Raw genomic sequence first — 15,265 nt, 5'->3', positions numbered from 1 at the left:
ATGGGTAAATGACCTTACGAATATTTTAAGATAGATTATCACACGATTTCAAGTAGCTTTCAAAAGACCATTTACAAAAAAATGTTGATTTTGGAGTTTCACCACCAGGTGGTACTATTTTCAATTCCTACACAAAGTATTCAATAAGCTATACCAAGTACCATAATCAAACACAGTGCTTCAGAAAGGCTTGGGACTTTTGCTCCTTTAGTGCCTCCAGAAGTTACTATTTCATTTCTTCGGGGACAAATGCAGTAACCCAGATGTTTCAGTTGCAGTGTAACATTCACAGTGCCAAAGATGACAGTACTCTAGCCCACAACTGGCAGTCCAGGTAACCATCACTTATCTTACCTGTCCTGGGATCCAGGATGGAGACGTAAGGGAAGTCTGCTAATTTATAGAACTGTATGTACCTCTGCCCCTCCTCACTGTCATGATACACCTACAAAATACCACATTAAAAGCAAGTTACTGAGTGGAAAGGGAGCACAAATGATCATGAAAACATACCGAGTTTTTCTCTATTGTACAGTGCATGCAAGAAATGGTATACACAGGTCTCAGCAACTCCTACAAGTTGAACTTGCACCCCTGACAGTGCATGTATTAGTGGTTAAGCAATAACATTTTCAATCAGAAGTAAAAGGCTGCTTAGGCATTAAAATGCATACCCATAATCTCTGCAGTTCTCCAAGAGAACCACAGTAGTGCCGTAATAATGAAAGAAGTCTGTTTTCACTGTCCCACCTAACAGGACGTCAAGTTACCAGCATGGCTCCGTTAAATTTCCCACCCACAGAACTCTGTGATTCTACCTGCCAAAAAATGAAATGCTCCCGGATGATGTTCTTCACAGCCTCATTGCTCCAAACATCACGGTTCAGACACTGGCACGCAAAATCTTGCACGTTCTGAATGTTTATCATGAGCCATTTGTTCTGCATCTGACCACACTCCTTGGCCTGTAAGCAGAGAGAAAAGCTTCATGAGCTAACACTGAAGAGCACGACATAAACAGTGCCAGCAATGATCAGTGATGGCTTCTAACAGTGTCAGAACTTTCACCAAAACCCCTTCAGAGTGAGAAAGATGGACCGAGCTAGCGCAAAGGCATCCACAAAACAGAAGGCAGGGCTGAAAGACCTGCTTAAATGAGATTGGTTAAATTACAGAATCACAACGATGAACAGAGCTGCTGGAGTTCAACAAGGCAAGCACAGAGTGGGAAAAGCAGCTTTGGCAGTGGGGCTGGGGAGCGAGTTGTGGGGAAACACACTGAATTAAGTACTTGTCCAGGGAAGAGTGTAGTCAACCACACCAATCTGACAACAGAGGAAAGACCTGCTCACTCCAGAGATAAACCTGTGGATCATCTTCTACATAAGCAGACAACACAATTGACAGAGGATATGCATAAATGCAATAGGACCTCCTCTCTTGTTTTTTTGTTGTTTGTTTTTTCCCCTCTCTCTCAAGGTTTTGAGTTACGCTATGGCTGTGTAACTGCCAAATTCGGCATCCTTTTTTGATGCTCCTTATCCAGACTGCAAGTTGGGAGGAAGACGGGAAGGTGCAGGAAGAAATCTTACTGGTTTGAGTCACAAAGCTGGCATAGTCTGATTGCTTGGTGGCAAGATAATGGTAGGAGTTTGATCAAGAATGTAATTCTGATCGCTGAATTGCCATACCTGTTGAAAAAAAGAGGGCTATATCAACAGCAGGAATGCTCTTACCACCTGGAGAGACTGGAACTAGCAAATGAACGTCCCTTCCTCTTTTAAAAAGTATGCATATACTTATAAGTGCATTCACGATCCTGCTGGCAAGGCACCTAACAGCAAATTTGAGTAATCAGAATGTTACAAAACATTTTGCTGTTTTTGGTGGTAGTTTGTTCCCCAAACCAAAGCTTTTAACTTCAGATGGATTTTTAGCCAGCGCACCTCAGAACAGTCAGTCTGCCTGATCCGAGACAGCTGCGTGAACCCCATCCACTTAGCTCAACAAAGTGTAAGCCTCAACGCACTTGGTGATCCAGTAAACATTAAGCTAGAAGCTTGCTCACTGTTCAGCAGATCTCGGCCTACAAAATACACTCTGCACAGCCGAAGGACCCGCAGACCATTTTTGTTTTATTCAAAGGAAAAATGTTACAGAAAAAAATACGAACGTAGAAGCGTGGAATACTCATTCTGTTCTCACAGGCATCACTAATGTCACCATGTGAGAAGCCTGTATTTGGTTTCCAGAAGGGAAAAAATGAGGCACGTGACACCTGGGTAACTGACAATGGTTTTAAACACACTCATTATGCTTTTATTTTAAAAGATTATCTTGAACTAACCGGGGGATTTGAGAACTAATTCTAGGCAGTCAGTTGAAGATGAGGCCCAGAGGTACCACTCAAGATTAAGGGGAACATTGTCAATATGCAACTTCAGTTAATCACATTGCCTTAGTCCTGTGTTCTAATGTAATCCATTTGTGACTAAATGAAGAAACTCAAAGATACATAACTAGCATACCTGGAAGTGCATCTCACTCTTCTACACTTTGCATATTTTTTAACATTAGAGAAAACCTGACTCCTCCTCTCCTCCATCGAGCTACTGCACTTGAAAGGGTGCAAGCAGGAAATTCCACACGCAAGTTTTGGAAAGATGAGTTTTCAACTGTACAGCAGGTCCAGCTCTTGAAACTCCTTTTAACTTCCTTGTAAAAGCAATAGGTTTCACGTTTAACATTTAAGAGGACAAAAGTCATACTGCTACCATCTCACATACATATATAACCACGCTCTTACACAGATATTAGTTTGCTTTAAGGGTAGGAAGGTGCAGAGGGAAGAAATGCTGTGGGTATTGAGATTATATTTGATGGATCATTTTCATCAATGACCAAAATAACATTGCAAGGCTCAAGAGCTGGCTTGCATAGACTGCAAGTGATGGCTGATGGCTTCAGAAACACTGTCTACTACATCAGTCCCCAAACAACACCACTTCTCCTTCTGTGAGGTCTAAGTACCTAGCACTTAAACAGCACCCAAACAGGATAAGAACAGAGCAACTGTTCCTTGCAAGCATTCTAATTCACACTTCAGATAGCAGAGTAGGAGCTTCCAAAGAAAGAGGCAATGATTCCTAAATACCACATGACGGATGCAAAAAACCACCCATGTCCCCTAAATTCCCCTTCCCATTTTCTAGGCATCCACATTTTTTCATCACAACAACTCAGGGCAACAAGCCAGCAATCCAGCCAGCCAAAGTAGGGAAGGTTATTTTACACTCACTGCTGGCTCCATTGGAGAAACTCTATCTCATGCACTACTAAAAACAAGATGTCGTCTTCTTTCGTTTGAGTTTTCCGAATCACGTACAGTTCATCAATTTTGTGCAGTTTTTTGTTTGGCTTTGTTGAAATTCACTGCTCTCCTTCAGTGGGCAGAGAGAAACAAGGAAGCTGAGCCAGTGTCTTGTGAGCTTCCAGACATCTGCTAGTTGAGCATAATTCAGTTTGGGAGATAAGACAAAAATCAGAATGAGATCTGCCTACCAAGATACATCCTATTTATATTACACTTACTGTCCTTGCCTTGGTGAGCACAGAAAGACCAGGTTCTCCTCATCACCCAGCCATTCCCAAGCCAATGGTACACCAGCACACACAGTCTAGCTAGACAGCATAGAAGCACTGTACATAAAAAATAATTACACTATTTAACTACAAAACTAGATCAGCTTCTGAACTATTACTACTTGCTTCATATAAGCAAAAAAAAAAAAAGTTTTAAGAACCATCAGTATCAGCAGGAAGCAGTGAGAGAACCTGTAAACTGAGGAAATTTCAGATAGACAGACTTTAAACTGCAACGTCACACCGTTGCTTCATAGAAGTGCCAAAATCCTAAGGAGCATTAAGCACAGAAAACTATCTGCTTCCAAACAAGAAATGCAAAGTAGGTCCATTTGGAGTGTACTCTGCACAAATTAAACTGCATTTTACAACATACACACAAAGAAACAAACATATCTGATTGTAGAACAAAACCAAACTCTTCTTTAGAAAGTAAGTTTGGTCTGTTGCTCTAGTGATTTATTCTCAGCAGGTTCTGTGTTAAAGAGATGGTGAGTGTGAAGCTTCATATGCATCAAAGCTCAATTTTACAGTCAGGAAATGTCAGTTAAAATCCCTTGTGCAATCTAAATTGACCCTCAGCAGTTTCATTTCACTTTCTCTGAAATACTGTAAGAGGAGAGAAGGGGCATTTCCCATCAACATCTTGCTGGTATATCAGTCATTTGCCTCTGGTTTATGTGGCACCAGCCTAGAGTAACTAGCATCTAGTGGCTCACTCTTTGATGGAGCTGAAGTTAAACATTAATGCTCATTTTTTATTAATGAAATGGCAGCTTTTCACATCATATTGTTAAGGTTCTTCAGTGGGTTTCTTCTCTTTTTTTTTTTTTTGCATTGAAATGAAAATGTATTTTCTAGTGCAAAACAAAAGACAACTGAGCCTACTTACTATGAAAACCAAAGCTAGAGCACCCTAACAGACACTGAGCAACAAAGATGCATGGAAACCTTACTAAGACCAGAGCAACAAAGATGCATGAAAACCTGACTAAGACCAGACACCACTATTATTGCTGAGTTTGAATAATGTCATAAGTCTGCAGGACACAATGCTGGTGGAACATTCCTGCATACCCCTCCAGAGCTTAGAACACACCAATCATTATAAAAAAAACCAAACACCCAAGGTAATACTAAAATAAAAGTGCTCAAACTGACAGTGTTTAGTCTTTTTTCAGTTATTGTAGATGTTTATCTAAGTGAACAGAGAAGGAAGAAGCGAACAGCAGCTTGTTAAAATTGCATTTTGAGAAAGATTCTGGTCACTGGATTCTCAGGAGGCCTGACTTTATCCCAGGCTGAAGCAGCACAAGAACGTACAGTCACAGAAGGTAAAATGGAAAGGGTAATGGCCCACAAACGGAGAAGCTACAGATTATTTCTACAAAGAAGTTTTGAAATGAAGAGTAACGCATGAGACACAGAACTGTATGAGAACAGAAAAAAAAAGCAAACATGAATATCAGAAAACATACGTCTCTCTAAATTTGAGTCAGTGCAAAGAACAGGACAAGGTATGTATATACAACTCCCTCCCCTTCCCCTTTTATTTTTAATTTACAAGACTGAATAAGAACACATGGACTTTACAGCAATCAAACATATCAATCAGTTACATCATCCTCTGAAACTAAGCATGACAATAGCAGATGCCATAGTAAATACTGCTAAAGGTCTTAACACGGTTTCAGTAAGACATTAGGAAAGTCTAGAAAACAAATTCCACAGCAGAGATTAGAGGGCACTTGCTGACTGTGTGTACATTTCAGTACAGAGCAGCACTGGCTGTTTCTATGCAAATTCCCTTTACTGGTCCCTCAAGCCACAGGTTCACTCTGTTCACAAACCAATCTGCATAGTCTCTAATCACTAGCTATGCCCTTAACCCATACGGTAACTAATTCTGACCAGAACTATCTGCACAGATAGAAACGGTGACACCTGAGATCACTGGAAGCCAACAGCCCCCTTAGCTCTCCCCTTCTTAGGGGGCCAATCTCTCAGACAATTTTTCCATCACCGCCAGAGGCAAAAGACGACCACTGTGATTTTGTACAAGAACATGTCTTCTGGACATAAAGTTGTACATTCATGACAATGCCATACACAGATACTTAAGTAGCTTTGGTATCAAAATTATTTAGCCATAATACCAAAACTGCGTGAGCTTCTCTCGAGGCTGTGCCTACGTTGCTTCTAGCAAAGTACTTTTGCTCACCTACCAAAAAGCAACCTTACTTCAGCTACCTCTGTATCATGCAGGAGATTCAGTTCTTCCATTCTGGCCAGCCTCACTTGTATACAGAAGTGTTTCACCAAGTGTGATTTGCTGTACTGGCATTTAAACATAATGAAAATGTAATCTACCATTGTTAGTTAAGACCTTCAGAGGTAGTGTATCAAATATTTATCACTACAGGGTCTTTTAATGGTCCTACATACAGAGCCTAACAAAGGGCTTCCACAGTGCACACAGCCACCACACAGGGAACTTACCAAAACTCAAAAAACTCACCGTCTCAAAGCTGCCTTTGTGCATCAGATCAATGGGAGGCCTGAAGAGGTCTGCTAGGGTAGTGAGTTTCTTATCTACTGCTCCTCCATTTCGTAGTTCCTGTTCCTGTCGAACTGCACAGCCCCAAGAGGAAACAGAGCTGAGTTAGACAAGATACTCAGAAGATTTATAGTTGAGTATATCCCCATACACAAAACTTTGGTGAGACAATCATAAGGTTAGATCACACCAAAGAAGATCAGCTGTTACTTTAGATAAAAACCCCACTCCTCCTAGCCCTTGCAAGCAGTGGGTGTTTATCTCACTTTTAAATACATCCTAGGCAGTATAAGTATCAGTGGAGGTGGTCACATACCAATATTCAAAAACAAACAAGCAAAAAAATGTTAAAAAGGCCATGACTTGCTCCTACTGATGCTATTAAACTGGGACAACTGAGCTACTCTGTATCATTACAGCTTTATTAAGTATATTTCTAATTCAATGTTTCTAATACCTGAAGGATAGGCACTCTCTACAGAAAGATTTAGTTCACTTGGAGAAATATATTTGCAAGTTTATATTAAATATCTACACTTCCCACAGTCAGCTCCGGATACCTCAGTCTCTGCTAGATAAAGAGGTTTTCAGACTGTTTATAACAAGTACCATACTTTGAGTTTCTATCGGTGTTATCACTTCCACTCAAAACAATACAGAACACATTTCCTACACATACATGATTGTATAAAATAAGGTAAACCACAGAAACTGCTCACCTAAAAAACACAGTGGTATAATGCATTTTATGCAACCAAGTCAGCTGAAATGAGTAACTATCACACGACCCTAAAGCTTTCCCACTGTGAAAGGAAACATCAGTGGGCCATAGCATACAAACCATTTCTGAACAGACACTGGATCCCTACAGGGATAGAAGTGCACCTGTGGTGTAGGCCTGGGAGCCAGGAAATAACATGGACTTCTATGTCTAGGGCCACTTCTTCAGAGATAACAAGACAGTGATATTCGCCCATGAAATTTTACCATAAAACATCAAGTTTCATCAGAAACCTTCACCATGGTTTTATAGACCGTGCATCTCTAAAGGACTTTGCTATAAGAGAGAAAAAATAAGGGCATGAAGCTTCTGTAAATTCTGTATTTTAATGTATATAGCTGCCAGTGACTTTAGCACCTGATTAGATTATTACTGCTGAAAAACTGATCAGAGCTGTCAGGGGAAAGCCAGAAATGATACTTATTTTCAGTTTGGCATATGACAGCACCTAACTCCTTGGGAACCAGGTCCTTGGTTAGAGCTCTTCAGCACTCCGGTAACATCAGTGATAACAACTGCATAACAACTCTAACTGGGCTGCAAAATAAATGGTGTTTGGCTCTCAGAGAATCCATTTCTATGAAACTTAAAGGCTTACATAACAGCCAATGCTTTGTCTTTTGGAGAGCTTGCAAATGAATGGATAGGGAATGGTAAACAGATTAAATTCACTAGAACCAATTCACAAGGCCAAGGAAGAAGCCTCAGGGTTATACTCAAATCTAATTCAAGTGCCAGAGCCATCACTGGCTATCAAAGAAAAAAAATAATGGGTAAACTTAATTTATACACAGGTATTGGACTGTTCTTCATTTTGAATTCTCTCTAAAGCAGAAAAGGGCTTTTTTGAGAGTTATCAAGAAGTATTTGCCATAGCTAAGCAGGCAGAATATGCTGTCTCATGTTATGTAGCACACGAAAGCGCTTGGCCCAGCATCCTCAGTACCTGCTTCATATATCCATTAACCAATGCTTTCACTTCAGCCATTTCAGAACAATGTAAGGTTGCCCCAGAAACAAACTAATGACATACACTGTACCACAGACACGACAGAGTATTGTCAGCAAACAGCACTGTCACTACAACAAGGAATAGTCTAATAGTATTATTCCAAAATCAGATTTTATATGCAGTAAGCAATTAAAAAACATTCAGCGACTGAAAGCTATCACAGCCTACGGTGGAAACTAATTTGAAATCATTCTTGTATTAAAAAAACAACACAGAATCTCTAAGTTACTGATCAGCAGACACTTACTGGTTTCTGTTTGAAAATCCCGAAAGCCATCAAATATTGAACGCGCAGGTCTGCGTCTTTTAGGAGCTTCAAAGAAAAGAGTATTTCAGTAGTTATTTCAAAAGCATGCTATCAAACAAGTAAGCTTAAGAGAACCATGTTTCCCCATCGCTTCCTCCCTTCAAATTTCCCAGCAGGGAAGAAAAATGTACCAGCAATACACAATAATATAAAGTTAGCCTCTTTTCATAGGCTCGCCAAGCACTCCAAAGGCCCATCAGTATGTAGTGGCAGTGCTGTCACAGCATCAAAATGCCATAATTCCCAGCATGATTTTTAAAGATTTCTAAGTAGGTGAAAACTTCAGACAATTAAACCCAGATGGAGAATACCTTCTTTCTTAGGAAACACATTTGTTTCTTCCACATTTCTATTCCCTTTCTAATCACTTATCCAGATCTCATTCCAACTTGGTCGAATTGGCCCCAGCCAAGCTCTTCACAGGATCCAGTGTCAGTATCTGCAAGGATCTATCTCCTCTAAATGCTTAGCAACAAGCACAATCCCTTGCAGGCAACTTCAGAGTAATTTACACCGTAGTTTTGAATACCAACTGAAAGACCACTTCAGCAAAAGCAGCGCTTGCCTCTCCAGGCTTGGCTGCTACAAGTCCAGTGCAGGTGAAGATGTGAAGTGCAACCCAGATGGATGTTTTTCTGATATATTTTCTACTTCTGGAGTGGTTCAGCATATCTGGCAGAGTACAAACGGATACAGGTTTTCTCAACTGGAAGAGAATCCAAGCTCACCCAAGCACCTCAATATGCAGCTGTTCAAACCATAAACTGGAACATACCCTGCTTGAGGTTAGAGCTGAAAGGCCTGAGTGAAGTAGCTTTCCAGCTGCTGGGCTGCTTCACGCTATAAACAGAAGTGCTATCAGTGAGAATATTAGAGTTGGTGGATGAGACAGAGCCAGGAGGCTACCACAGATTGCCTCAGTAGGGCAGCTGGGGACAGCATGTCTGTGTGACGTGAGTTAAAAAAGGACCAGGCAAGATTGCAGATCATACTCCTGCGCTCCTTAGGATCGTGACCCCACAGGCATCTATAGAGCTGTGTCAAAGACTCTACTGGGTCACAAAGAAAGCAAGAGGAAGAAGCCAGTGCAATGTCTTCCAAGAGTCCTCAAGTCAACCTCCTCTGCAACCACCACTCAGCTTGGGCATGCTGGCAAAACAAATCTCTGATGTTGAAAACAGGATCAAGTGAGAACCAGTTCCACGGTAAAACAGAAGCTAGGCCTCACAATCCTCTTTAGCACAGGAACTGAACAACAGAAAAAGCATTTCCTATGGATATGGGATCACTTGAAAGATGAACATTTCCACGTCTTTAGTTGACAAAAAGGGGCAAGATTTTTAATTCAGCTGTGTGATGCAGTTTTAAGTGCAAATTAAATTCCTAAAGGAGAAATTGAGAAAATGACAAGCAGTCATGCAGTTCAACCCTTCTTTTGGGATCTCCTCAGGAAACATGCATTTGTTCTCTCCATTTTCACTTGTCAGCCAGATCCCAAGTTTTCACCCTACCAGTCTTTCTACCATTTTTGCAGCAGTATCACATGGTTCTGAACCCCAGGAACACAGATGTATACTCAATACTGCTAACTGGCTGGTGCCTCAAGAAGTCCTCCGAAAAAGGAGTTAGCAAATTGACACCACTGGGAATACAGCATCTCTAATGTGTAAGGTTTTAAACATCAGTATATTTCCAAGTATGCAGACATGTTAGATGGCTGAAGAGTTGCAACAGGGCAAAAACACAAATAAAAAGAGGCACACTGCTTTCTTCGTGTTCACAAAATTTTGTTTTTCTCATCATATAAAGATGATTTTGAGGTATTTAAAGAAAACAAAGAATGAAATAAGAACACAAGCCTACCTCCAAACAAGGGCTCAGGCTCTACTAAAATTTCCTGTTTTTGAGGAATTGGAGCTCGTACTTCATCCCTATCAAAGAGGAAAGGAAAATCAGAGATAATAATGTGTAAGTATTAAATAAACCATACTATGTTGTGTTCCAAGTCTCCTGCAACCTGGACCAGATAACGACACTGCCGTAGCGTTGCACAGAATCAGAGATTTGGAGTCAAAACAGACCTCGAGGAATCCTCTACTCCCACTCAAGGCACTGAAGCAGGACGTAGCACATTAAGCATTAAGAGCTAGCACTTTTCTACATCTTGATAGAAGACGACACAAATCCTGTGGTACCTTGATCCCAGTCTTCTGTCAGTTCAATTGACAAAACCAATTCAAACTTTTTTTTTTCTTTCACAACCTCCTCAGAACTTGGAAAAGTTTTTTTAAAACTTAGCTAAGGCCAATTAACCCACTTGCCACCCTCCTCCCCTGTTTATCTACACAGAGAGGAAAAAAAAGATTGGTTACGACGAGCTTTCTCCTGCTGGAAGACTTTCTACTTTCACCTGAAACTCACGGCTCTTTCTTTCCCACAGGATGTAAAACAAGATGGTCAAAATGGTTATTTTCCCCCATATAATTCTGAAGCAATTACTAGCTTTCATAGCTGGGCTCCTTTCATTTGTCAGCTGCTTAGCTATGCTTACAGAGAACACTATGTAAACTGAAATTACATCTAGGAGAAGAAACAAAATCACAAGAGCTATGAAACAGTAGAATGTACTCAACTCAGCTACCTAACTCATGTATCTACTCAAAGGAGTGGCACGGGCTCACCGAAGAAAATCCATTTCAACATCTGGCCTATGGAGTACTCCCAAAGTGCACACTTCCCTGGACTCTTCAAAGACTATTCAAAGTGTGCAAATATTGGCTCCTGGCCATGCAGGTTTCAAACAGTAACTCATGCCACCAGCAAGGTGCACTAACCTTGCTATTAGCCTCCACATCTTTGATCGCTGTTGTGAAGCTAGTTATTCTCCATTTTGCATTTGCATACTTATTTTTCTCTCTTCCTAGAACTAAGCTGACCAGCACCTGAAGGGTGTCAAGTATAAAGAAGAAAGTATTCCAACAAAAACTTGAATATTAAGTTACTGATGTTCCACAAGTTGTTTAGAAATAAGAACTCTTAATACCTACAGATACAGACTTTTAACTTCATTACCTGTTAAAGGTTCAAACAGGGAGGCACTTAACTACAGAGGTTAGAACAAACACAGTTGTTTAAACGTATACATGTGCTTCAGAAGTATAAGCAGCAAGAATTTTCTTTAAAAGTTATTTCCCTCTTTCCTGAAGTGAAAGACTTCCACAAGGAAGAAAGCACGGCTAAGTTTAATTTAGAACTTTTAACAAATGTGACTGATACCAATTAGCTTCCACTCAAAACATTCCTCTTATCCCAAGCAGGCACGTTAACAGGCAGCACCAAAAGACTCTCTGCCATGTCCAAGCACCTTTATTGGCATGTGATGTGTAAGACACTACTGCAGATTTTGTAGTTGCTTGTTCCTCTGCACATCAGTGTACATGATCTACTGTTAAGACAACACAAGAAAATGCTTTCAAATGGGACTTGAGTCCCATTTCATAAAAACCAAAATAACAAAATTCTCTAAGTAGGAAAGCAACATAAAACAAGACTCCTGGAGCCATTTAAAATGAAGACCCACTTTTCACTAGATCCTCACTTCAATGACTCAAGCTATGCCTGCAAAAACAGCATATGCATGCAGTGGAAAACTTCTGAAGTACACAAAAGAGAGACCAGCTTGTGCAATAAGAAAAACTTATTTATTAAGAAAAATATCAAAGCAATCAATTAAACAAGATCACCAAAGAAGCACACATTACACTGAAATGATGGCAGGTCAGGAGAAAGAACAACTGTTTTAATTGTTCTGTCTTACACTATGGAACTTTTAAGACAGACTACTCATTTTTATGCAGACATGCTCAAGTACGTACTCGGTGTGTGGTCGAACTGCAGACACCGCTGCAGAACTGGTGCTGGGCTCCTCTGCTATGCCTCCACCATCCAGCAACATGGTAACAGCCATCTCCAGGTTGTTGTTGCATGCTTCAAGCATATGTTTTCCCACGCTTTCACTGGCACCTGCAATGCCCAAAAAAATATTGAAGCATTCTTCATGAACTGTTCTGATCAGAAGCGCTTGGCACAGCCAACCAGCGAGCTTTCTCTTTTAAAGCACTGATCATTAGAGCAGTTCACAGGAGCTATTTATCCCCGAGGCACAACTATGAGGTGAGACAAACACATATCTCAAGGGAAAAGGGAAAGGAGAAGTGTGGCTGTCGTTCTGTCAGGAGAAAATTCTGCAGGAGCCACCTGAAAGGTTTTTGAGTGCTTCTTTTTTTCTAGACCTCTTCCTTGTACAGTTTTCCACATATTAACAAGCTTATTAAATTCAACTTCTGTTGTGTTATATGAAAAAAGACAAAACAATCAACTGATTTAACATATGATATAACAATCCAGCGCCAAAGTCTTTTACCCACCTCTAACAGATACATAAAGAAGGAAGAAAAGATTCCCTGTTTCACTGGGTGCTCCAGAAGGCAAAAACAAACAAGCAGAAGCTCGGTTCATGTACAAGGAAATTGAAAAAGTGAAAAGGGAAAAGGTAGTATCATCACTGACACTTGTTAGAATGGCTCCCAGGCCCAACTACGTGCTGACTTACGTGCTGCTCAGGATGAAACGTTACTCCTTAGCAACACTTGTAGTTCTTCCTTACATGGTCTGCCTCTAAGGCCTCCTCAAAGCCATACAGTCAACAAAAGCACCTTCACCAATTGAATCTCTCCTGCATCCAACCTTTTAAGAGTCTATTTGCTACCCTATGTCTCTATAAGGTAGCAGGCTGCCAAAGAGTCTATTTTAATATGGAAAAGCTGGTATAGAGGAAGAGTGGCAAAAGGCAGCCGAACCAGTTTGGGAGCAGCTTTTGGTCTGTAATAATTCTTACCAGCTTCACCACAAGTCACTGAAATGAAGAAAACTCTGCTTTCCCAGCATCAGAATGACAGCTAAGGCCACTTTGAACAAAGACATTTAACTTACTTTCATTGGGTGTCTCTGAGATTTTCCAGGAAGTACTCAGAGCTTTAGATTAAACAGACTGATACACTGAACACACTTTAAACCTGTTGAGATAAAGCAACACTAAATGACTTGTGCCACGACATTAAACCACAAAGAAAGCCAGGCAGACCAAGGTAACTGCTTTTCCAAAAGAAAAAACATTACAAACCAACCTGCCACAAGAGTGCCCCAATGGTACTTAGCTGTGCTTGAGGACCTTAATCAAAACAGAAGAGTGCAGAAAGAACCAACCCCAGTAAAATCCCCACCAAAACACAAAAGCATCAAGTAGTTTTTCACTCTAACTGCTCTTTGATATTTTCAGGAGCTCACTTCAACACAGTTGGAGAAACGAAGCAATACCTGCAGGGTCTGGAATATACAAACCACCCTGCAACCTCACTGCACAGTCATGCCTTGCTGTTCATTTACCAGCAAGGACCAGAAGAGGACCAGAAGAAAAATTATATCCAACCTTCTGCTTTTTAAAGTTATGAATATACAAAGCATTTGTACCAAATATCTTCCTCAGTCCTAAAGAAACTATTATCACATCAACGTTTTCAGTGCTCCTGCTGGCAAACAGAAATACCAATTATTCCACAAGGTTTGGAACAAATTTCTGATTATCTCTTAATTTCATCTGTAAGATACACAAGACCTACACTCTCTTAGCACTTTTCTGGATGAGAGCACCAAAGAAAAAAAAAAAATCTGCTGACTGAGAACTATATTCAAGGACTATGGGTTAGTGGGCATGGGTTGACAGCTAGATTTGATGTTCATGGTGTCTTTTCCAACCGTAGTGACTCTGAGATTCTATGAGTGCTCCTCACCATCAGGTGTGCTGGAAGCAGATGGCTGGATGGAATTCATTTCACCTTTTCCACACAAACGTGGGTAACTTTTTGCCCTTACACAGAGCCATGGGGGTTGGAGCATCCAGTCTACCCCCCTGAGAAAGCAGGTTCACACCAAAGGTGAAGGCTGATGACACAGACTGCTGAGGGTGTGCTGTGCAGCAAGCACCTGTCAATGAGCCACTGAGGGTCAGACAGCTCCACAAGAACTCACTTCCACACAGAACCTTACATTCTATTACAACAAAACGACAGATCCTCAAACCTCTCTGTCAGAGGTGGGTGGGCAGAGCCCCAGCAGGTTCTTGTTTTCTTTTCTGAAGCGTAGGAGCAGGGCTTAGACATCTCCATCACCCACCTACACGAGCAGAGGGCTGCTGGGCAAACAGCACAGCTCTGCCTGGCTTTCAGTGTCTCGGGCACTGCCGAGAACGAAAACACCATACGCACACGGGACCGTACTGTAACGAAAGACGCAGCTTCTTTTATCCCGGCGAGGGTTTACTCCAGCTGGTTTCTGTCAGAAGAACGCAGGCCCCGCAACTCCCCAGCACTCCCGTTTGCGGGTGCCGTTCCCGCTCGAGGCCCAAAGCGCGCCGTGTCCGGGCCGAAGCCCGCAGCTGAGCGCGGTGCCGACGCCCCGATGCTCCGCACGGCCACTTCCAGAGGACGCCGCTCAGCACCGTCACGCGATGCGCGAGCTCCCCGCGACGCGGGCCCGAAGTGCGCGACCCCAAGCGGGGACCCGGCTGGCGGACCGCTATCCGGCCCGCGGGGCGAGCTGCCCGCCTCTCCGGAGCCGCGTTTCCCCGAGGCGGGCTCCGCCACCAGCCCGCCGCCCCGCCGCCGCCCCGCTGACAGGCCCGGCCCCCCGCCCCGCCGGGCCCCCGCCTCACCGCGCCCGGCCCTCCGCCTCCATCCCGACCGCTCGACGGAGCGAGAAGCGGCGGGGAGCTGGGCCGGGCCCGGCCTTCCGTGTGCCTCACCCGTGATGGCGGTGAACTGCTGGATTAACCCTTTCAGCGCCGCGGAGGCCGCCGAGCCCCCGTGCGCCGCCATCTTGCCGCCGCCGCACAACAACACGCACGCCGCC

The 15,265-nt window shown here is 42.4% G+C and overlaps 1 protein-coding gene across 4 annotated transcripts in view; it reads right to left on the bottom strand.

Annotated features, from left to right (window-relative positions):
- The window catches only part of UBXN7 (UBX domain protein 7), a 25,229-nt gene extending 9,964 nt beyond the window's left edge, over positions 1-15,265 (bottom strand). The window contains exons 1-7 of one of the 4 annotated variants that reach the window (XM_040705823.2): positions 15,069-15,265; positions 12,175-12,322; positions 10,163-10,230; positions 8,240-8,305; positions 6,161-6,273; positions 819-965; positions 355-445 (exon numbers count right to left, since the gene is read on the bottom strand). In XM_040705823.2, coding sequence (XP_040561757.1) covers positions 355-445; positions 819-965; positions 6,161-6,273; positions 8,240-8,305; positions 10,163-10,230; positions 12,175-12,322; positions 15,069-15,231 — 796 coding nt within the window. In that variant the 5' untranslated portion in view covers positions 15,232-15,265. Of the gene's footprint in view, positions 1-354; positions 446-818; positions 966-6,160; positions 6,274-8,239; positions 8,306-10,162; positions 10,231-12,174; positions 12,323-13,291; positions 13,531-14,634; positions 15,021-15,068 lie in introns of those variants that run through there. The other 3 variants (XM_422667.8, XM_046898538.1, XM_046898536.1) reach the window with 3 other exon arrangements.

This window comes from Gallus gallus, chromosome 9 (genome assembly GCF_016699485.2).
Source record: "Gallus gallus isolate bGalGal1 chromosome 9, bGalGal1.mat.broiler.GRCg7b, whole genome shotgun sequence".
In the NCBI taxonomy this organism is placed as follows: Eukaryota; Metazoa; Chordata; class Aves; order Galliformes; family Phasianidae; genus Gallus; species Gallus gallus.
This window is presented reverse-complemented; position numbering and strand designations above follow the sequence as displayed.